This window comes from Gadus chalcogrammus, chromosome 9 (assembly GCF_026213295.1).
Source record: "Gadus chalcogrammus isolate NIFS_2021 chromosome 9, NIFS_Gcha_1.0, whole genome shotgun sequence".
Taxonomy (NCBI): Eukaryota; Metazoa; Chordata; class Actinopteri; order Gadiformes; family Gadidae; genus Gadus; species Gadus chalcogrammus.
The window spans coordinates 5994815-6018428 of record NC_079420.1 but is presented as its reverse complement, the minus strand read 5'-3'; the positions used below and the strand labels follow the sequence as shown (position 1 = coordinate 6018428).

The window sequence follows — 23614 nt, the reverse complement described above, 5'->3', positions numbered from 1 at the left end:
ATGCTTAATAGTGTGTTAGTTGCAAGTTGAATTGAAGCAGCTATTTTTTGAAGGTCCCAGAGTAAAATCATTCCATATTTTATGTTATAGTAGATATTCTGGTTTCCTGCGAAAACAGATAATACAAGCTTTTTTTGTAAAGTCCTTCATGTTTGTTTGCTTGTGTAGAGTCCTTTAGAAAATTTGCCCAAATTCAACAACCTTGCAAGGGTTAGCCAAGGAGTTAGACCAATTATCAGCTATCCAATGAGATGGCACATAAAAAGTAAAGATATTCCCACAAAATCCACAGTTCAGATTCTGGTATCTTTGACCAGGTCTAAATCTCGCACATTCCCAGCTTTTCACCATGAACTTCCCGATAACCGGGAGGTCTACCAGCAACAGTGCTGCACCTTGCCTCACCTCAATCCTCAAGTCGGCTTCACCAGTAGGACTCTAACCCTAACCCTGAACACAGATACCTTGTAATGGCTCAGATACCTTATCCACTCCAAGATACGCAACACCCAAAGGTATACATAATAACGCCTTCTGTCCTCACAGCCAGAAGTGAAATGCTGCAATAGGTCACGTGCAGATATACTGATCGTAATGCAATCATAAAGGTCATTTGCAGTGACTGGCTGGGCAGACCGATGCAGCAAATACAGAGAACAGAGCCGCAGAGTAGAACAAAGTGGTCAATGAAATGCATTTATTTAGCTATTTTCTGTAACCGGTGGCCACCCAAAGCGCTTTCCAATACTGCTTAACATTCACCCATTCATTCATACATTAACACACCGATGGCGGCATCAGCCATGCAAGGCATCAGCCAGCTCGTCGGGAGCAGTCAGGGTTAGGTGCCTTGCTCAGGGACACCTCAACACTCAGTTAGGAGGAGCCAGGGATCGAACTAGCAATCTTGCGGTTACCAGCCAACCTGCTCTGACTCCTTAGCTACTGCCGCCCGTCCAACCACAAATGCACACGGATCATGCATGGGTAAAGTGCTCGTTGCATGGACATGTTTGCATGGATGAAGAGAGCGTGTTACATGGAGCCATGGCGTTACGTCCACTACGGCACGGAGTTCATACGAGGGCGATCTGCAGAGCTTTGAGACCTTTTCCATGTCAGTGTGTTGGAATCATTTACAGATAATCCCGTCATAAAATAACCTCCTGCCCTTATTTGGATTCTTATTCACGGCTGGCACATCAAACACATCTGACCTGGAAGTGGCCTGTGGACAGGGACTGGCTTCCACCACGCTGTGCTGGCAGCTAATGAGCTAAGAAATGCGTTTCTGACCACGGGTTATTGGTCTCGCTTATCTTATCTACTCTGTGCCCTCGTTGAAATCTTAAACTATGTCAAAAGACCGTAATCCTGCTGCAATGTACTATGATAGATTCAATGGCAAGATTTGATGGAGATTTTTATCGGTTTACAACCGTACGACTAAGGGACAGTTTCTCTGAGCCGTATAAAAAGAGATCTTAGAGTTGGTAAAATTACCAGAGCGGGGAATTCTAGTCCTAACTGTGGACATCGGAGTGCTGCCTAGAATAAATTGGGACTAGCTTGCATTAGATCACTTTACTGTCCCCCCCCCCCCACCCCACCCCCAGCCCAAGTGAGCCAGCGAGTTAGATAGAAATCCTGCTGCTAGTCCATAAAGCACTTAATGGTTTAAGTCCCCCAAGCGCTATAGATTAGGAACCATCCAGAGACCGTCAGGTCCTCAGAGACTCCTACATGAGATGGGGCCGGTGTGAAAATTAAAGCTGCTTTCAGTTATTAATCCCGATGAGATTACTTGGAACGTGGGCCAACTGTCACATGTTAAATGTTGGATTTTGGAAAACACTTGTTCATTTCCTCCTCTTTCCCACAAAGGCCATTATCCCTTTTCAGTTGTTGTTTTGTTTTTCCTCCCCAAGTCTTGTTATTGACTACGAAGTGAAGGGCGACACATTCATTAGAAGGGCAATATCCGTAATGAGCAGAAGGGACGTGTTTACAATGATTCTAATCTTGAATTTGAAGTTCAACTGGCTTCTATTGGATAAGGTGTGTGGGGGGGGGGAGTTGCTCACATGAGTATCAAATAGCAAAATATTGAAGCAAGCAGCCTTAAATCTTTATGGGGTGCACAGAGAAGCCCGGGGAAATCGTGAAAATGCGCCTTTGAAGTGTTACAAAGTGAAGTTCCCCTTTAACCCTGACCTACAGATTCCCATTCTCCGTAAGTGCATGACAAAACCGCTATGCCCAGGACTGGGTATGCAACCAGGTAGGAGAAACAGTTTCTTTGTTACTACTAATACTCGTTAAAGGGGACCTACCGGTATTATGCTTTTTTTTACTTTTATGACCTATAAACGTTGTTATAATGATTGATAGTCATGTTTAACCATACACAAAAAACAATGTAGATTTTCAGGAAACTCTTCCTCTCATCTGGGCGCTTTCAGCATTCTCCGTCAACACTCGGTTTCGTCCTTCTCCGCCCCCTCGCCCCCCTCCTGCCAACCCAACTCCGTTGTGATTGGTTACCTTCCTTGAAGCCAGCGAGCGGGCAGATTTGACCAGGCATATGGGGGCGCGGCAGGAGTGCCTCTACGTCGATGATTTCCCTGAAATGTGAACAAGTGAATCGCAAACGTTGTCCCGAGTGTTTAGCGTTCTGCACAGCCACCCCAGACTGTCAGCAGGGAATACGTCGAAATGCATGTACGTCATTATTTGACACTTTAGTATGGTTAAACATGACTACCAATCATTATAACAACGTTTATAGGTCATAAAAGTCGAAAAAGCATAAATAAATACTTTAATACTCGTTCTGAGAACCAATTGCCCCTTACAATCAGTAGCAATAACAGAGAACTGCATTCCCAAACAAGCATGCGCACAATGACACACATACGCATACGCACACACACATGGACAACACGGTATCTATTTGACCTCAATTGACACCTTCCGAGGTGGTGAAGCATTAACCAAGATGAATAAAGTTACCACCGGTTCAGGGCCAACCTTGATCACGTGGTAAAGTTCCAGCCTGTACGGCTAACTTGTACATTGTATAAGAGGGGATAACTGAATCTGAATCTTGCTTGTCTTTGCAGGCCTGGGTAGAGGGGGATTGACCTGTATCGAATATTTTATGTGCTCCGACATAAAGTTTGTCAATATTCGGGAAAAAATGTAAAATCATAATGACCACTAAAGCGTTGTGGTCATTTTGTTGTTTCTGCATCAATGTCATTTTCCGATAATGTCTAATATTAATGAGGTTACCGTTTTGTGAACATAATTATTTCCCCTCCCTGCTTTTAAGTCTGAAGCTAGGAAAAGATCATACATTTTCTAAATCGCTCCCTGTTACATTGTAAAAAATAAACTGTGTTAGCATTTGACATAGTTCCTAGCATTCAGTCATGCTCCCATGGACTCAGCCATAAGTTTGGCACGGCATCGGACAAGGAAACCCTTATAAGGGCACAAAACTCCAAACCGACATAGCTCGTCCGCTTCAGTTGGGGAGGAGACGGAGTGTGAGGGAAACCGATAAATATATATATAATAAATAAAGAGCGAAAGAGAGAAAATTTAAAGAATCTAAAAATGAAAAAAAACATATACAGTATAATGTAACAAATACAGAGAGAAAGAGAGAGAAAAGGAAGCGTATTAAAACTAAAAAAGATATATAACATAACAAAGGAAGAGTGAAGGAGACAAAAAAGAAATAGCATGAAAAAAATCGCTGGGGGGGTCGCGGGGGGGTCCTCACCTTGCAGCCCTCGCAGGCGTGCACGCCGTAGTGGTAGCCCGAGGCACGGTCACCGCACACCCGGCACTCCAGGTTCAGGGCCGAGGCCTGGGAGCTGACCTCCTCGGGGCCCGCGGGGGCCGACGAGTAGACCCCCGACGAGGGGCTGGACGCCGGGGTCAGCGCATCTGGAGGAGGAGGAGGAGGAGGAGGAGGAGGAGGAGGAGGAGGAGGAGGAGGAGAGGGAGAAGGAGGAGGAGGAGGGGGGGGGGGAGGAGGAAGAGGAGGAGGAGGAGGAGGAGCAACTGTTAGGACGTTCCACCCCCAGCTAAAAAGGTACCAGGTGTGGGGGGGGGGTGTGTGTGTGTGTGTGTGTGTGTGTGTGTGTGTGTGTGTGTGTGTGTGTGTGTGTGTGTGTGTGTGTGTGTGTGTGTGTGTGTGTGTCTGCATTAACTCAGAGTAGGCCTGGTTACATTTGTAGTTGAGTGTCCAATGTGTGCAAATCAGCATGTAAGTGTAGGACACTCATTTCAGGAACAACAACATAACATGTTCCTTTATATGTTGTTAACAAAATATACAATTCAGATCCTCCTGTGTTCACATTAAGGCCCGTTTGAATTAACAGGAGCAAAGTCTGCCACTCTGTGTGTGTGTGTGTGTGTGTGTGTGTGTGTGTGTGTGTGTGTGTGTGTGTGTGTGTGTGTGTGTGTGTGTGTGTGTGTGTGTGTGTGTGTGTGTGTGTGTGTGTGTGTGTGTGTCAGAACGGTGTTACACAGGGGCCATTTGACCCATTGGATCCAAAAGACCCCTCCACCCTCCCCCATGCCAGTGACCAAGCCCCTCCCTCAGTCAGTGTAACTATTTTTATACAGTAATATTAGCTTGCCTGCAACATGGAAGCATATCACATGACCTGAAAATCACAGCCTGAAGACATTTTAACCTTGGAGGAGGGCTGAGGGTGGGGGGTGGGCTGTGGAGGTGGGGGTGGGGCTATTGCTTATGCATGCATACGCATGGACCACGAAATGGTTTGAAAAACAGTGGAATTAAGTCAAGCTATGTCAGCTGGCTGGGGGTTGCCAAAACAAGGGCTGGTGTTTGTCAGTGGTGCTCTAAAGTCGAGGACACGGGGTGTGTGCATGTGTCTGGGTGCGTGTGTGCATGCATGGTTCTGTGTTAGTGCGTGGACATGTATGTGTAATCATGTGTATGTCAGTGCGTATGCGTGTGTATGCATATGCAGGCCAGCACGCGTGTGCGTATACACGCGTCACATGTGTGTGCGTATGCATGCGTTTGCGTTAGTACATGTGTGCGCGTGTGTATGCATGTATGTGTGTTTGTGTGTGTCTGCTTGCGTAAACTAAAGCGTTTAAGCTTTCATTACGCTGCATTACGCCGTCTTCCACGCCTCTTTTCCTCAACTCTTTGGACGGCTTTTCGACTATAATAAAAGATCATTAACGGACTGGTGAGGTCCTAATGTGGTTATCGTTGATCTGGTGACAAAGGTTCACAACTACCGGAGGAGTAGCTGTGAACCGTTTGCCATTCTATAGCGGATACGTATGTGTGTGTGTGCGTATGCATGCATGCATGTGTGTGTGTGTGTGTGTGTGTGTGTGTGTGTGTGTGTGTGTGTGTGTGTGTTTGTCTGCGTGCGTGCGTGCGTGCGTGTGTCTACGTATGTGTGGGGCACGTCAGGCATGTCGATGCTGTGTAGTGCCCATTAGTTCCCCGGCTCTAGCGCAGGGAACACTCCCAAAGAAGGAAGGGGGACATGCTCTAAACAACCTCTCCTGCGCAGTACCTTTCCCTCGGGTTTCCATGACATCATCACTGCTCTCCAGCGGTGGAGAGTGTCCAAGTACATTTAGCCAGGTACTTGAGCACTCAAATAAATGTGATTATTATATCAATAAGGCTTTATTGGTCCCGACGAGGAAATGACCTTCCGATACCTTAAGTTGCCTAACATTAAAGCAACGCACAAATGTAATACAGCAGAAAATAGAATCCAATAATCGAAGATATTCCGAAAGGGGCAATTCTGCATAATGACTGTTTTTACCTTTAGTACTTTACATTAAATCGTTTATTTCGATGCTACTTCGTTTTTCTCTGACTCAAGTCACAGGCAGGTCTTTTTCATGTAACAGAGTCTTTCCACAGGGTGATCCGTCTCCTTCTTCCATCCCCACTGCTGGTTTGGTTTCCATGACGCTGTCCTCACCAGCGGCCCTTCCTCAGTATAACCTGACTCCTTCATTCCAACCCCCCCCCCCCCCCCCGCCTCGATTCTTCTCCGTCTCCCTTGAGGGATAGCATGAATGGCATTCAGCGGCCGTCTACCGTGAATACTGTTTAGCGGGCGCCTCGCGTGAATGGCGTTTAGAGGACGCTATGCCTTCTCGCAGATGTTGGGCAAGAACACCGTTCGGCAGCGGACGTTCAAGGGGTTTGGGGTTGTTTTTGTTTTATAGGCTGGTCGGGTTGCGTTGCGACCGCCTGTAAATCACAGAAACTTCCCAAGTGTTGAGTGGTAGATAAACGGCGAGTGAAAGCTAGCTTGTTTCCTAAGAGCGTAGCGCTTAGCGGCTGAAGAATGTGTAGATTCCTTTTTATCTGTGGGGGAGCAGCACAGCAGTAGAGGCTTTGAGGTGTGTGTGTGTGTGTGTGTGTGTGTGTGTGTGTGTGTGTGTGTGTGTGTGTGTGTGTGTGTGTGTGTGTGTGTGGTGTGTGTGTGTGTGTGTGTGTGTGTGTGTGTGTGTGTGTGTGTGTGTGTGGTGTGTGTGTGTGTGTGTGTGTGTGTGTGTGTGTGTGTGTGTGTGTGTGTGTGTGTGTGTGTGTGTGTGTGTGTGTGTGTGTGTGTGTGTGTGTCCAAACAAGGTCATATGAGAGAGAGAGAATGTGTGTGTGCGTATGTGTGCGTGTGTGTGTGGTCCAAACAGAGTCATGTGAGAGGTTCCATGTGTGTGTCTGTGTATTTGAGGGCTGTAGCCCCAGGTTGTATCACTGCAGGTCAGCCGAAGTCTGCCTCGACTAGCAGCTGTATAGCTCTTAGCCATAGGCAGAGATCAAAGTTCACACAAACCTCAAAGTTTCATTGTAGAGTCGGCAAAATGAGAAACACAACGGAATAAAACATGGCCGACGAAACAGAGCTGTCTGGCACAGGGGACTCTGAGGTTGTCAGATGATTTACAGTTCAGTTATTATGGTGTAATGTCGGAACCAAAGAATCTTAAGAGCTGCCTCGCATCAGCGACATTACATTGAACAATGTGAGTATGTAATGGAAAATACCTAAACGTACTAAACTATCCCACAAAGACAGAGATTCCGATTTTATAAAATGTGAACTCAGGATAGACTTTCCAAATAGTATTTTGAATGTGGCAGTGACTAGGTGACTCATCCAGGGGTCCCAGAGCCCCTGATAGTAAAGGCAGGGTCTTTCTTGGTCTTTAGTGCAGACTCTGGACAGGGCCCTCTGGTCTGTTCCAAAGACCTCACACATTATGATGGTCAGTTGGGTAATAAAAAAAAAAACTGCTATATAAGAATTTATGATCAGTATTTTTTTTTATGCTTTTTCAAGTGCATCCGCTATGGGGAAAATTAGACATTTTGTATACGTAGTATCTAAGATTTGACGGAACATCCTAATTTGTGCACCTACAAATAAAAACACATACTTTTGTGATATATATATACGTTGTACATACTTTACTCCTTTTAATAACCTTGAACTCGTGATCTGTATCCATACTGCTGTGAGCAGGTAATGGATTGGATCGGTACGCAACGAGAACTGTCAACCTTTTTAAACCGCACAATGCTGGTACCGTCCTGTGTTTTTATATGCATCTGTCCTTCACCCTCTCCTTGAACTCCTGTCGTCACGCAGTCTGTGACCTCCTGTCTGTGACCAGCGCTCCATAAATAACCACAACTCCCAACAACAACACCAGGGACGTCAAGAAAGTCAGGGACCACAATCGAAATAAGCCTTCAGGCTTTATTGTGTCATCCCTGACTACTATATATGTATTTTAATGTATGACACCAAGTGCTGTTCATATTTGATATCAAAATGGTCAAATCAATCAATCAATCAATCAATCAATCAATCAATCAATCAATCAATCAATCAATCAATCACCACCCGGCCCCTCCTCACCTAGGGCGGTGGACCCTTCGGACCCGGAGCCGGTGCTGGAGGACGGGTACTCGTGCGCGCCCAGAGAACTGAAGGCGTCGTCGTCCATGGACTTGGACCTGGCCTGCAGCCCCTCCATGCCTCCGATGAAGCCATCGTGGCCACACAGGGGGCTGTCCAGCACGGAGTGGCCCAGAGGAGAGGGGCTGCACAGGGGGCTGTGCAGGGCGCAGTGGTCCAGCGGCGAGGGGCTGCACAGGGGGCTGCCCAGCATCGAGTCCTCCAGGGGAGAGGGGCTACACAGAGGGCTCCCCAGGACAGAGTCTTCCAGGGGAGAGGGGGGGCCGTAAGGGATGTCCACGTCGACCATAACGCTGGCAGACATGAAGGACGGCAGGCTCACTCATCAGACTGCAGAGGAGAGAGGGAGGGAGGGAGAGAGAGAGGACGGGAGCATTAAAGCACTGGTTCATGAGATGGATGACGCCGATGTAAACATCGACGTTGAGATCCGCTGTGACTTTGAGTGAATTGAATGACGGCACAGCACGACTTGGTTCGACATGATGGTCAAGAAACAGATGCATATCACGACTGGCTAGAGTTATGGTGTATTTAATGTTTAGGCTCGCAAGAAAATATAAATATACAAAAATGTAAGATTTCTTTTTTTTTTTTACAAGCAACCCAACGTCAGTTCGCTTCGAGTTTCACCTACTGGAATAAAGCTGGAATAACTGAACTCAAATGCAAACAACAAAAATCGGTTACGGTTACAGATTTGTCGTTGGTGTATGGTTCTGTCGTAATCCTTCATGGTTGGGCTTTCGACGGAGGTCAACCGAGCATGTGTTTGAGTGCCTTCGGTGCACAAGGTTAACCAGGCGAGCACACGCCGTACGAGTGAGTTAGCAAAGTGGTGGAGTGTCTGGTAACACAACAAGGGCCCGGTCCAGTTCTCCCTAGTGACTGAATACACGCCTCACGTTACGCTATACGCTATCCCTACACCTCCTCCAGAGGGAGGGAGGGAGAGGGAGAGAGAGAGAGAGAGGGAGAGGGAGATGGAGAGGGAGAGAGAGAATAAAAGAGAGAGAAAGAAAAAAGAGGGGAGGAAAAACAAAGGTTCAGGGTGATAAAAAAAGATGACAGAGACTGAAGAGGGGGAGAGAAAGAGAACGAGAGAGAGGGTAACGTAAGGAGAGAGAGAGGGCGGAGAGGGCAAACCAATATGGATATCAATAGGTGAAACAACATGGATGGGGACACAACTAGGTCAGTTGGTTAACTGGGCCGAGAGAGAGACTGGTTGGGGGTTGGCTGGGTCTAGGTCTGATGAGGCCCACATCAGACCAAAGATAGGTGGGTCTATACTAGTAAGATGTACTGAGGTGCAGCCTGAACCCCAATAGAGATTGCAGGATTACCAATTAAGTGGAATTGACGCTCAGAATTTGACAGGAGGATGACTTCTAAGAGCTTGACTTAGTTCGATCCAGTTTTGTAAGGGGCATTAACCCATTGTTGCCCTGTAGATAAGCCCCACGTATCACAGCGCTATACATCCAATACAAAGTGGGTCAATCTGCCGTAAGCTCCTCCTACATCAGACGACACAACAGCAAAATGCGTTTTTACAAGACAACAGCTGTTCGCTTTACAATAACCAAGTCCGGGCCGGTAAACGTGCACCCCTTTGTCTGTGCGCAGTATCCTTCTCATCCACGTCTAGTGAAGGCTGAAGTCTAAATTGGGAAAGGCTATTTTGGACCGGTGTTTCTATGAGTTTTATCTTTTTAAATAGGCTGATGTCCTTGAAAGCCCTTTCCCAGGTTCACCCCCCCCCCCCCCCGCCCCACCCCAATCTGACTACGCTAAATTCCACACTGCTCAAAACCCCACAAAGCAATTTTAAAATCACAAAAGATGTTGTGTGCTGTGCTCGTCAAGTGCCATCCATCATGGTAGTGGGCCTCTTCACGCCCACCGTGTTAATGTATCACATTCAACAGGGTTGGGGGGGGGGGGGGGGGGGGCTGAGCTCAAAGTACGAGCACTAGCATGTAGCCTCCAGGACACAACCCCCACATCCCCTCTCTGGTCTTCGTATCATCCCCTTATGGCCACTCCAGCCGGTGCCTTCTCATTCATCATTTAGCATCTTGGCTCTAAGCTTGACGGGTGCATCGCACCCATTCAACCGCAGTCGTTCAGCGGACTCTATTATCTGAAGTCACTTGCAGCTGATTGATTTGAGGTACATGAGGTCACCGATGACTATGGCGTACAGGCAGAGGTTCTCTGTATGTTTGTGCGTGGAGGGCTACCGGTAGGCTGTGGTAGCTGGGGTTTGAATCCAGGAACCTTTCGGGTGGGAGGTCCTACATTGTAGCTACTATGCAATCCATGCTCCTAAAAAAATAGGGAAACATATATGACACTTAAACCATTATCGCTTGCTGACAAATCCTCCTCTCCTGAGCTAGTATAAAGAGACAAGCCCTTATTCTAGCGCTTTCCATCCCCCCCCCCACCCCCAGCCCACCCCCCCTTTAGGAGCTTGGAGCCTCCAAGGTCTTTATCAACCCTTGGATCACTCTTCTGCACGGCTCACACGGGAGCTACGAAGCTGGCGGTGATCAATTAAATGAGCTGAATGTATTCCAAACTGGAGAAAGCCTCACGTATTACCATTGTGGTTCCGACTGACAATCCAGACCTCGCTGAACTCAAATTGGATCTTTACAGGCAGTTCCCTTTTCCCTGTCCTCATGGAACTCCAGGAGGAACTCCGTGAACTCAATACCTGCGGAGATGCGCAGTGCAGTGGCGAGAGTTTCTATGGTAACAGTATGGATTTGTCCCACTAGGTAGATCATTAGGCAGTCTCTCTCTCTCTCTCTCTCTCTCTCTCTCTCTCTCTCTCTCTCTCTCTCTCTCTCTCTCTCTCTCTCTCTCTCTCTCTCTCTCTCTCTCTCTCTCTCTCTCTCTCTCTCTCTCTCTCTCTCTCTCTCTCTCTCTCTCTCTCTCTCTCTCTCTCTCTCTCTCAGGAGGGCAGCAGACGAGCAAGGTTGCACGCTACAGGGCCATGGAGGTCCTGAGGAAGGGGGGGTAGGGGGTAGGGGGGTAGGGGAACTATGATGGCAGTGATGGTGTGTCCACCCTCCCCCCTCGCCAGCCAGACGCACAACACAAACGGCCCGGGGGCACACATGCCTTTGGGCGTCGCCATGGTGATGTCATTGCAATTCCAACGCATTGATCAAGTCAGTAGGGGAGGGGGAGGGGGGGGAGGAGGGGGGGGGGGGGGGAGGGCCCGGCCCCAAAAACGTCAACAGAAACCTACAACAGAGTCCCTGTTTACTTTGAGTTGCAATCATGCCCCCTCATCCCCTTCATCGGTGGTCATGAGGTTGGATGTTCATCAGGTTCAGTAAGGGCTCATGCTGGCCTTGATGCCAGAGGGGAATAATGTGAATGTAGCATTGATAATCTTCAAGGCCCTGGCAGCAGGATCACTACACCATGCTTAGGATAGGCTAGGCGGATTGACCGATCCCCCCCCCCACCCCCCCCCAATCCCCTCCATCCCCTTCCCTTCCCCCATATCAGCTTAGCCGTACCAGCGAACGCCTCAACAATACCTAGACTGCCCGGCCAAGTGCATATCAACATGAAGGCTACAGCCTTGCTAGTGCTATAGTGATGCTAACCTTGTACAGCAGATAGCTTGACACTCGCTCACAAACACATCACTAGAACGCCACAGCGCTAGTTGACAATAGCCACCTGGGTTGACGGCCTCGGAACGGTAATCTCTAATTCACTGGGAAGCTGTTGAAGCCGGTCAGCTGGCCCTGTTTGCTTTGAGATAGCTCTCCGTGAGATACTCATCTTTGTGTGACACACTCAAAATGGGATTGTGGTGTCTTTGGAGGGTTCCGCCACCACAGCCCTGCACATCTGGCGAACCGCATGGGGTCTGTGCAGCACTGTAATCACAAAGGGTCTAATGACTGTAATATATACAGATCCCCAGGAGGCACCAGGCCTGACGTGGTGCTTTCCAAAACACTCGAAGGAGGAAGACAAAGTGTGCGCTGTGAGAAGAATATTGAATTCAGCTTACAAGACTGGCCACATCCCAAGAGGTGTGCGTAAACTAAATACTTGTCCAGCCATGTTGCAACCCAACAACCCTCGCACAACAGCAAGTTGCCCGAGTACAAAGTACAGAGTGAGCAAGATTTCTTTGAATCCTTTGTTCAACAATGCAACAACAATGTTTTGCCAAAGGAACAACAATGGGTTTGCCAAGCACAAAAACGCGAAAGTAACATATAAATCAAGACACTCAAATCCCTACCTTCCCGATCCGAAAGACAATGAACCCTTCAGCGTGTCTCTCGACCGTCAACTACATTACAACCAGACCACTTGACAGATCGTATGTGATTGTACTCAGTTTGTGTGTGTGTGTGTGTGTGTGTGTGTGTGTGTGTGTGTGTGTGTGTGTGTGTGTGTCTGTGTGTCTGTGTGTGTGTGTGGAAGCAATTCTCAGGTTAATGTTTAATCTCTTCTATGGCCTGGACCACAGGAGTATCCACAGGTCCCTGAGGAGAGCTGAGCGCTTAATGTGTGTGTGGGTGTGTGTCAGGGGACTTGACGGCGCTTTCAAGAGACACAGGCCGGTATGTATAGGTCTCTGACCGTCTATTGGCCTCTGCATGTGTTTGAAGGGGCAGGTTAATGAGCCCAGTATAGACCGTGCCCGCAGGGTAAACAAACACGATGGCCCCTATCAGGCGACCTCCTCCAGCCCAGAGGGAGAAATCGGCCAAAGTGCACTTCGGCTTCATGAGTCGATAGCCGCTAAGCGTTGGAGCCAGAGTGCCGTCGTAGATGATCCCGGGATAGGGGAGGGGGTGGGTCAAGGCTGTAGACCCCTTCTTCATTATCAGGTGATTAGGCTATGTCACCTGATCCACTGTGGTCGTTGCAGGACAATAAAAACACAACGTTGTGCGGGTTTAGGAGGACTTGAAGTTGGCCTGACTTTAACCTTGGTTTTGATTTTGGTTTGTTTTTGTGACGGTGATAAAAGGGTGGAAAGAGGTGGAAGGCGAGTTGTGTTTGAAATGTGCACTACGCTTAAAATAGTAATGCAAAGTTTTCCAATTAAATGTCATTTTGCAGATCATCTTAAAATGTGTAAGAGTAGTGGTAGTAAATTACTGATTGCCCAATCGCTTGGTTTACTTGTCTTGTCTGCAAAATATCTGGCCTGACAAGTTCATGCTTGTATTTCAACAAGGAAAAGAGACACTCTTCATTGTTTTAAACCAAAACACAAAGAAAAAACCAACTGATTGGTGAGGTCATTCTGTATTCATAATACAGTACAACAGTTGAGCAGGTAGCATAAAGCAACATCATTCAATCTCTGATTATACGTACGCCAATCATGTCATTTAACCTTTATGGAATACCTGGAGTCCGCCAATCCGGGCAGCATCACTCACCACTAACACGGTTGTTACTCGAGATATCCCATGTGAACCATAATCAATCAGCCGCTGATTAAATCCTAAAGCCCATGCACCGTGCTGCAGGGCTGGTGCTGGGTTAATGCTGACACTGCACTGTTACCGTTCGGTTTACGGTGACTAGGGTCGCGTAGTGGTAGTGGTAGTAAATTACTGATTGCCCAATCGCTTAGTTTACTTGTCTTGTCTGCAAAATATCTGCCCTGACAAGTTCATGCTTGTATTTCATTGAAATGATTATATTTTTTTCATTTAAAAATAATATATTTAAGCAAGAATATCAATGTTATCGGAAGTAAATAAATCCTACACAGGGCGCTATTGTGTAATCCCCTATGGTTAATTTGCATAAACTATGTTCCGTTTGTACGGTCATGTTCACCGAAGGACCCGGTATTTCAAATCCCAGCCAATGTCATATGAGGGATCTACTGTCCACCAACTTCCCACGTGCAACAGACGCGTTTGGAATCCAAAAGATAGCGACCTCCAGTTCTGCCTTGGCTGCGATCCAGGGTGATCTCTGTTGCTCAAACAAACCGCCTGCCTAAAACGCTATCCTCGAGAACAGCCTTCATGGCAGGGCCAAGAAGCATGACCCCACACTGCCACAATGGGCTACTTTCTGGACCATTTAAACCTCACAGCAAGAGTTAGCTTCCAGACTGTACGTTAGGAATCAGTGTTGCGCCGCAGGGAATCAGCAAGCATTTTAATTTGGTTTTGTTTCTTACCAGACGTAAGACCCTGATGTTATCCACCCAGGAAGTCACAGGCTAGTCGCTTGCATAAGCTTGCCTGTGAGGCTATCGCTGTGTATTGTGATCTGTCCTGCAAGTCCCCTTGGCCTGAACTATATAGACTACAGGATACGCATTGTTGACTTTTATTCCCCGTAATAAACTTTCGACTATTTAGGCCAACAGTGTGTACTTGTCTTCGAAAATTGTAAAACACACCTGTCTCAGGTTCCAGCCAACATTCAGATCAGTCTGTTCCAATGTGCTGATACATGCAAAGTGCAGGATGATCCAAGCCAAACTCGAACATGAACCCAAAAAGCAGTCCGAAAGTTGGAGGCTATATGCAATTTGACCGGAGAATGTATCAGCAATCCCTGTTGTTTGTTAATGCAGACATGAGGTGCATGCATTAGTTCTCATGCATTAGTTCTCATTGGGAACTTTGCATCGTATTTAATATACAATACTATACACACCCAAGCTATTGTGCAGCCCTGCTCTGCACAAGTAGTGCCCAGACAGGCGATGCAATCTCGCGACGGACAAAGACAGAAGCCACAAGTGGTGCCAGGTGTAGGGGTATACTAAACAACAGAACCAGTGCCCTTCTTACCAGCTGCTCTGTCTCCTTGGCCCGAACGGAGACGCGTTCCCTTCCCTCCTTATCCCAGCAGTGGTACATCCAAACATACCAGCAGGGCAGGCCATGTTGGAGCCCGGCTGACCTGATAGGAACCGCCTTCCAGGGTGCCGTTCTCATTGCACGCACCAAGCCCCCTTTGATTGATCTTAATGGTTATTTCCACTCAGGCTACCGTGTCAGTGCCAAAGTCCTGTCAAGACACACTCCCAGTTATGGAAATACAGTATGTATGATTGTTTTAAAGGACGGGGCCTGACCAAATCACCTTCTTTTATAACTTTATCGTTTTCTATTGTGTTAATAGTAACAAGCCAAACAGAACGGGGGTGGAAAAATAAATTGTCGTTCAACCACCAAATAGATTGCGACACTGGTGTGTCTCTCTGAGGGGACAGCTGTGTGTCTCCGGTTACATTTTCCATGAGTAAGTGTCCTCCACAACCCCGGACTGGGTGCCAAGCAAGGCCTACGTGGTGGTGGCGGTGGCGGTGGTAGGAAGGCATGCAGCCCGGGGTCCCGGCGCCGGCGCTGCCCCCGCGAGCCACTAGCCAGCCCCCCAGCCCCCGTGTTGAAGTGGAGCTGAGGACTGGCCATTGTCTCGGTGTCTGCACACTTGGACTTCAACTCGTATGCGCAGCCTTGTTTTTTTTCTCCTACACATGTGTCAGGAAATAGAAACCTCAGAATGAGCTTGGAGAGATCTGGTGTGTTCAGATAGCCAACAGTGTTACTTAGTATTCTTCATACTCAATACCAATGGTGATAAGGTCTCCCGTCCACTGGGTGTGTCTTAATCCCAGAGATTTAACGGCTTGTCAATATTCAAACTTCTTCAAACCAACAAAGAGCAGGGCAGGCACACATGTTTTTTCCTCTTTACCTAATTTGAGCCCATCCCCCCACATTAACAAATTAATAAATATATTAATAAATATAAACAACATGCTTTTCTGTTAATCGACAAAAGGTGGTATTTATTTTCGACTTTGAGGAGTTGTAAGCCGGTTTGCCTTAGTAAATGGCGTTCGAGTGGAGTCATTCTTGGGCTTAAAACAGTGAAAGGTATTCTAAAAAGGAATTTGAGAAAAGTTAGTCGTAAACAATAACCTGTTCACGTTACAAAGGAGGGAACTAGATTGTGTCAAACTACAACTGCTTCTTCTGCAACTCCTGTGTCCACAACCTGTCAACAGTTAAGGAACAGACACCTTGGGCCAGTAATGGAATTAGACGGGGTGTGTGGCTAAGACCAGGGAAAGGTACTTGAGGAGGATTTCTGAAGCCTCTACCTCACGTGTGTGTTTGCTATTACTACCGCGACTACTTTAGTCCTCAGGTTGACGGCAATAAATCTTGCAGTCCGTCTGTCTGGTCTATCCTCAGGGCAGCGCTGCCGAGAGGCAGAGTTGTGAAGCGAGGCCTGTTCAACAAACAGGCTGAGGAGAGGGACAATCAAGTGATGATGGAGGAGACAGAGACACAGAGACAGAGACAGAGAGAGAGACACACAGACAGAGACGGGAGCCATGAGGGAGGAGAGAGAGATACACAGAGAGAGAGAGATACACACACAGAGAGAGAGAGAGAGAGAGAGAGAGAGAGAGAGAGAGAGAGAGAGAGAGAGAGAGAGAGAGAGAGAGAGAGAGAGAGAGAGAGAGAGAGAGAGAGAGAGAAAGAGAGAGATACAACATTACCAAGAAAAAGAGAGAGAGGAGCGATGAGGGAGGAGACAGACAGACAGACAGACAGACAGACAGACAGACAGACAGACAGACAGACAGACAGACAGACAGACAGACAGACAGACAGACAGACAGACAGACAGACAGACAGACAGACAGACAGACAGACAGACAGACAGACAGACAGACAGACAGACAGACAGACAGACAGACAGACAGACAGACAGACAACCAGAGAGATTGAGTGTGAAAGGGACGGACTAAGAAGTGCCAGATCGATCCGCTGAAATCCGTGGTCCAGCGTATTCCTTCCTAGATGAGCACAGAGACAATCTGCTGCTCCAATCTGCTTATTTAAAGTACAGCGTGGAGCGCCTGTTTGGGATCAGTGCGAGGTCAGAGGTGATCCTATAAACCCATCCAACTAACAAGATGATTTTGCTTTCAAGGGATTTATTTTGAATTATTCTTCTTGAGTGTGTGTGTGACAACATAAACACGGTGGACACAAGAAAGCCAAATTGTTCAAACATTGGTAGAGGACCCAAGACAGAAAAGGTGGAAAGACTTCAGGTGGCCTGTCAAAGAAACCTGAAGGTCCTGTTTGAGTGGAAGGGTGAAAGCTGTGTCCCACTCTCCCTTTCTCTACCCTTCTCCGTCGCTCCCTCTCTCTCTACCTCTCCCTCTCTCAAATCTTCCTCTTGCTCTCTCTCAAACACCTCCTTCTTCTCAAAGCAGAAGTTGATTACAGGTCTCAAGTTCCTCTACAGGGTCGATCAGAACAAGAAAGGCAAACCTAAAAGGTGGAGGCCTTTATGAGGAACCTTTGCACCGCCCAAATAAACCAAACCCTCCGTTGCAGTGAGAAAGGGGTTAGGCTTCTTACAGAGAGAGAAAAGCCCAATATCAAACACATTGAGGGCCTAGATCTAGAAAAAAAGCTCCAGCCCAGCCCATGTCTTTACCCCATCTCCTTTATCCAATTGCAACAAGGCCATCAATAGATGTTCAACCATGTCCCCCAGAATATGATAAGGTTCATGATTAATATGATTAGTTCCTTCACGAGACAAAGAATAACCTTTGGTCCCGAGGTAAACTCCACGTCACCGTGGAGCCTGCGTGGAGCCTCTGGTGCGAGGAGGGGGAAATAGTGTAAACGCCAAGCGATCGAGATTACAACGACACCATCTGTTTGGATCTGTCGCCTTTATTTCTTTATGGCTCTAATGAAAGAACAGTGAAAAGCCACCACAGAATAATGACCAACCAACACAGAAATACTAAGAGCCCACAGGTCTGCTCACCCTAGCCCATACGATACACCGACCGGTGAGGCAAACGCTGCAGGCAAAAACAACTACTCAATTATAATGATTCAATAATTAATTCAAGATTTCATTCCAGAGGGTTTCGATAATGAAATAATGATAATAATGATAGTGTTCAGAGCGGCAGCACTAATGGAACCAGTGGTGCAATGTGCTGCTGAGCAGACTCACAGCATTCCTGCAACGTCTGGGCGGAGACAGGTACGGCCAGATTTGGGTCACATTTCACTCCCAGGAACAAAGTGTGTGGAGGTACAGAAACTGACAAGAGAGGCAGGCCATGTGAGAAAGTCCTGAGAAAGTCTTGGCCTCACAAGCCTCGCTTATTATCCATGCATAAACAGACAAAATACGGCACACGCAAAAAGAGGGGATCCACTTATAGAATCCCTCCGTGGGCTACAGTGAACGTATGCAGCGGTGGAAACGAGTGACCTTGTTTATCATTCACATCCAGCCAAGCTTGTGAACAGACTGATACAGGAAAGCAAACGGTCTGTATGTAATATACATTGAGAGAGAGAGAGAGAGAGAGAGAGAGAGAGAGAGAGAGAGAGAGAGAGAGAGAGAGAGAGAGAGAGAGAGAGAGAGAGAGAGTGTAAAGGAATCCTCTCAATTTGTATAAGGTGAGTAGTGAGATAGTTACAAGCTGAAGAGAAGGAACTCACGGCATAGACCACTCAATACCTAACGTTAACAAACCGTTTGTCATTCATTGCTGTTACCCAAGTTCTGCTGTGGTTTTCAATCACCACTACTTTAGTCTTTGAGTAACACACACACACACACACACACACACACACACACACACACACACACACACACACACACACACACACACACACACACACACACACACACACTCCAATACTTTGTTAATGCAACAATAACATCACATGGCAATAATTCCTATTGTTTACAGACACACTTCTGTTGCTCAGGCTTGCAAGAATCCGAAATCTGATTATGCCTGCCCACACAGCAACGGTCATCAACGGTCGTTTATTCTTGGCTCTACATAGCTTTTTACTTTTTCTTTTGCAACACCAAGCCCAAATTGTCAATGAAGAAAAAATTCTATACATATAAATATATATCTTATATATAAATAAAACCAATACGTTTTTATAGATGCCATGACAACTCGAATGTAACCCATACGATTCTGCATTTATAATCGAAGAGACATGTACCTTCCAATGGACAGCCCGATTCAAAGCTGTCGTACGGCCTGGAGTATCAGCGGGATGAGACGCGCTACGCCCGGGTTGAGCCACAACGTGGAGGCCAAATCAATCCAACCTCCAACACACGTCGTTGTTTAGTCTCCCAACAAGCCCTGCTGCTGCTGTCAAAAATCCCCCACCGCATCCAAAGCACGGCCATTGAGCAAACCCACCGGAAATAACAACACGAGAACTGACAACGGGGGAAATAGTCTCACGCCCCCTGACACACCTATTATTTCAGCGAATAGAAACCGCTGAAGCCTTTTCAATGCAAAGGACGCCCCCTAACTACAGGGCTACACAATGAGGTAATCCAGAAATACACTATACTGGTTTATTCAGTAAAGATTGCATTCAAGATACTTTAAGCAAATGCAATTACATTCTAATTTTCAGCCTGTCTTACTACGATATTTTTGTGGTTATTATGGGTCGAATCAAAGATGATTGGAAATAGAATGTGTGAAATTGAATAGGCCTATTATAGAAAAGGACAGGACACAGAGAAGGAGCCTTTATTTTGTACCTTATTACAATGTTTATATCATCCAATGAAGGATTTTTATTTTAATGAATGAAGGAGATTACAGTTGACAAATTATAATTTCAAATCAATAGTTAGTTGGCTGGAGAGGAAGGTGAAGAATACAAAACCTTTTTTTACAACAACAAGACAATCTTAGTAAAAAAAAGGGCTATTATCAATATAGAGTCCAGATAACAATCACATCAGCATGGTTTAATTTTGGAAATAGATTGCAATCTGAAAACTGACAGAGGTTTTTCTTATACTTAAAGTCACCATACCATGTCATAGTGATACTATTAATATGGTTATTTGAGATCCCCCCCCCCCCCCCCCCCCCCCCTGGAGAACTGCAGGAAGAAAAGAGCAATACAGTACAATATCTGCAATGTATGGTCTGTTAAACAGGACTGGTGCCAGACGCTGAGTATGTGACCTTATGACCTGAGTCCATCCCTCTCTCTCTCTCTCTCTCTCTCTCTCTCTCTCTCTCTCTCTCTCTCTCTCTCTCTCTCTCTCTCTCTCTCTCTCTCTCTCTCTCTCATTCTGTCCACGTCTCTGGCAGAGAGCAGGGCTGGATGTCACTCCAGGGGCCTGGCTCGGGGCCAGAGCCCAAATAGAGGCCCTTCTGTCTGGGCCCTGGGACCAGGCTGTCCCCTTAGCCCCTCCATCCCGCACCACTACCAACCACCTCTACCAACACCATCACCACCATCACCACCACCAACCCCAACACACGCACGCACGCACGCCTGCACACACACACACACACACACACACACACACACACACACACACACACACACACACACACACACACACACACACACACACACACACACACACACACACACACACACACACACACACACACACACACACACACACACAACTATCAGTCCCCTCCAATTTCATGACCTTGGTCATATAACTAGTGAAATCACAACCAAAAACCGGGAAAGGTTTTCGGCTTACACAATTGCACCTTGTAATCAACTAATTTAAGACGAACAGGAAAAGAAAGAAAAAGAACGATTATGCATCAAAGTAGGTCAGCTGAAGTAGTCCATGGGTGTGACACAAACATAGCTCTCTGCTGCCACCTGCTGGCAGGAATGCAGCCAAACAGGTTATCCGGTGGTGAGGCTTGAATGACTGCCACTTGTTGGCAGTCATGATGATAAAGGTACACTCCGTTCCCCTCGGACCTACATTGCTGAGCTAACCTGCATGTTTCATCATAACTCGACTACTACTCTTGGAGGAGCGAGTTGAAACTGAATAAACCCCTGAAAATATAGTTAAATTAGGGGGACCAATATAAAATATGCCTATTCAAATAATACCTTTAGGTGGGATACAAACATCTTTACATTTTAAAAAAAGAATATCACCCGCGTATGCGTTTCTTACCACACGATGGCACTGTTGTCCTGTTTTTAAAGAATTAGTGACGCTGGACCATTGGACCTGGCGGGGTTTATATTTTTTCCTGGCAAACGAGGTATTTTAGAAGGCTATGATCGATTGTTTTTCGAACTTTAAGATAAAAAACGGAATGGCCTCTTCTTCTAGTCTCATCTGTGCAACTGTGGTAGGTCTACATAATAATTAGTGGCAGATGAAGCTTTAATCTTCTTATTCATCTCGAGATATGTGGGATAGCCCTTAAGAGACCCAATCCCCACCCACACACACATAAACCCGCACATGCGCGCGCGCGCGCACACACACACACACACACACACACACACACACACACACACACACACACACACACACACACACACACACACACACACACACACACACACACACACACGTGAACACAGAGCCATTGTTTCATTCGTTTTTAGTATTCAACTCAGTCTCCGCCAGGGCCAGACATAAGACTCGCATGAACTCAATATGGTGGCTGGTGTGGGACAATTACAACAGGGTCCATCTTAAATACTCGAACAACAAATAGGCTACTGAGAGTATAGGATTTAAAATATGTTGCAGCCCATATTCTTGGATATAATAAGGAACTTATACATCCATGCAATAAATAAGTCAACATTTTATCATTAGGTTTTTTCATCAGCCAAGCATTTTATAGGCTTTCAATTTGTGAAGCAATTTCAATTCATGCTATTCATAATCCATTAATGCATATATGTATGGTCCTAGAATCACAGGTAATGAAAAGTAATGACCTCAAAGACCAAAATAGGTGTTACCACCCGATACTGTCTATCCGTGAAAGCGGCTGCGTTGACGGAGGCTTATATGGTGAAAGACCGGCCCGAGGCTGACCTTGTTATCAGATACAGGGGGGCTGCAGTCTCAGACGACCGGGCACGCTCCTCCACCACCCCCACCCCCATCCACCACCACCCCACCTCAACCACCACCCCCACCTCCACACTGGCTGGCACGCAATCATGGCCACAGCCAATGAGGTTGCTCAAGGTGGCAGCCATCAAACTTGATACCTGGCCCCCTCACCCTTCACACACACACACACACACACGCACGCACACACACACACGCACGCACGCACACACACACACACACACACACACACACACACACACACACACACACACACACACTCAAGATGAATAGTGTTGGCTCTGACTCACATCAATGATGGTATGCCTGAACTTTGTTATCCAAAAACGCACGTGTTAAATGTATAATCATGCACCTTGTTATTATTTAATTCAAGAAAATAAATATGCGTCCCGGCTGAGTAAATCGAGGAAATGCAAGACCGTAACGTCCTTGCCATTTTAATTGTCTTCTAAGGATCCCCCCCGTTTCCCCTCAGTTCACTTTTCATCCCCGAACACCACACACTCCATCATGCTCGCTCTCTCTACATCCCATCATTGTGTGTGAGTGTGTTTGCGTATGTGTGGGGACCAGGAAGTGTGTACAATATATTAAGCAGGCAGCAGTCATATGAAAACTGCTGCCACATGAGTCACAATGGAGTTGAGAGTTTGGATGTCTTCCCTCTCCGTCTGCCCCTGTGCTCCCATCAGAGAGACCCACTATCGGGTCCTCTTCCCCAGGATCTGCTCCGCCTGGGTACTGACACGTGACCAGCCCCGGTTCTGCTATGGTTTTGTATTGGTTTATCATCTTCATTGGTAACCCATTGCCCCAAACACGCAAACTAACACTAAACTCTTCCAGCAAGTAAATCAATTATTATCACATGAATAATTTATATTTTTCGATTTATAAATCAACTTTAATATTTGGTACAGTGGATGAGCCCATAAGTTCGACCTACGGCCTTCACTAGTCTCCATACGGTGGGTTATTTTCTGAAGGGCGTTGGTTCGCGTTTTTAAGGCCTGAGGCTGGGCTCAGTAACCAGTGGTTCCATTTTTCACTATAAGTCAAAAGATGAACGGTATCATTATTTAAACATCATTGCTGTATCATCGTGGTGCCCTCATGAAACAAATCGAGTGCAACTAAGCAAACACATTTATAAAACATTGAAATAACTGACAAAATACTTGCTTATTTTTTTCCTTTTTATTTTTCTTTCACAGACATTGGAATGGAATGGTCGACAAACTTTACCTGATGGTGTTTGGCTAGTCCTCTGCTTTCCTGTGGAAAAATCGATCATTCATTTCCTACATAATTGGTGGATTCACTGTTGTGAAAGCCTGGAACATGACCTGGTCTGACCCGGTTTGGTCTGGTTGGGTCAGGCTTGGTCTGGTTTGCTCTAGTTTAGTCTGGTTTGGTCTGGTCTGCTCTGGTTTGCCCTAGTTGGGTCTGGTTTGGTTTTATTTGTTCTGGTTTACTCTGGTTGGGACTGGTTTTGTCTGGTTTGCTCTAGTTTGGTCTGGTTTGGTCTGGTCTGCTCTGGTTTGCCCTAGTTGGGTCTGGTTTGGTCTGGTTTACTCTGGTTGGGTCTGGTTTGCTCTAGTTTGGTCTGGTTTGGTCTGGTCTGCTCTGGTTTGCCC

General features: G+C 46.7%; 1 protein-coding gene across 2 annotated transcripts in view; it reads right to left on the bottom strand.

Annotated features, from left to right (window-relative positions):
- The window catches only part of pparab (peroxisome proliferator-activated receptor alpha b), a 29736-nt gene extending 10426 nt beyond the window's left edge, over positions 1-19310 (bottom strand). Inside the window, exons 1-3 of one of the 2 annotated variants that reach the window (XM_056599520.1) lie at positions 19076-19310; positions 7959-8348; positions 3791-3957 (exon numbers count right to left, since the gene is read on the bottom strand). In XM_056599520.1, coding sequence (XP_056455495.1) covers positions 3791-3957; positions 7959-8322 — 531 coding nt within the window. In that variant the 5' untranslated portion in view covers positions 8323-8348; positions 19076-19310. Of the gene's footprint in view, positions 1-3790; positions 3958-7958; positions 8349-14839; positions 16247-19075 lie in introns of those variants that run through there. The other variant, XM_056599521.1, reaches the window with a different exon arrangement.
- Between the last annotated feature and the right edge of the window lie 4304 nt (positions 19311-23614).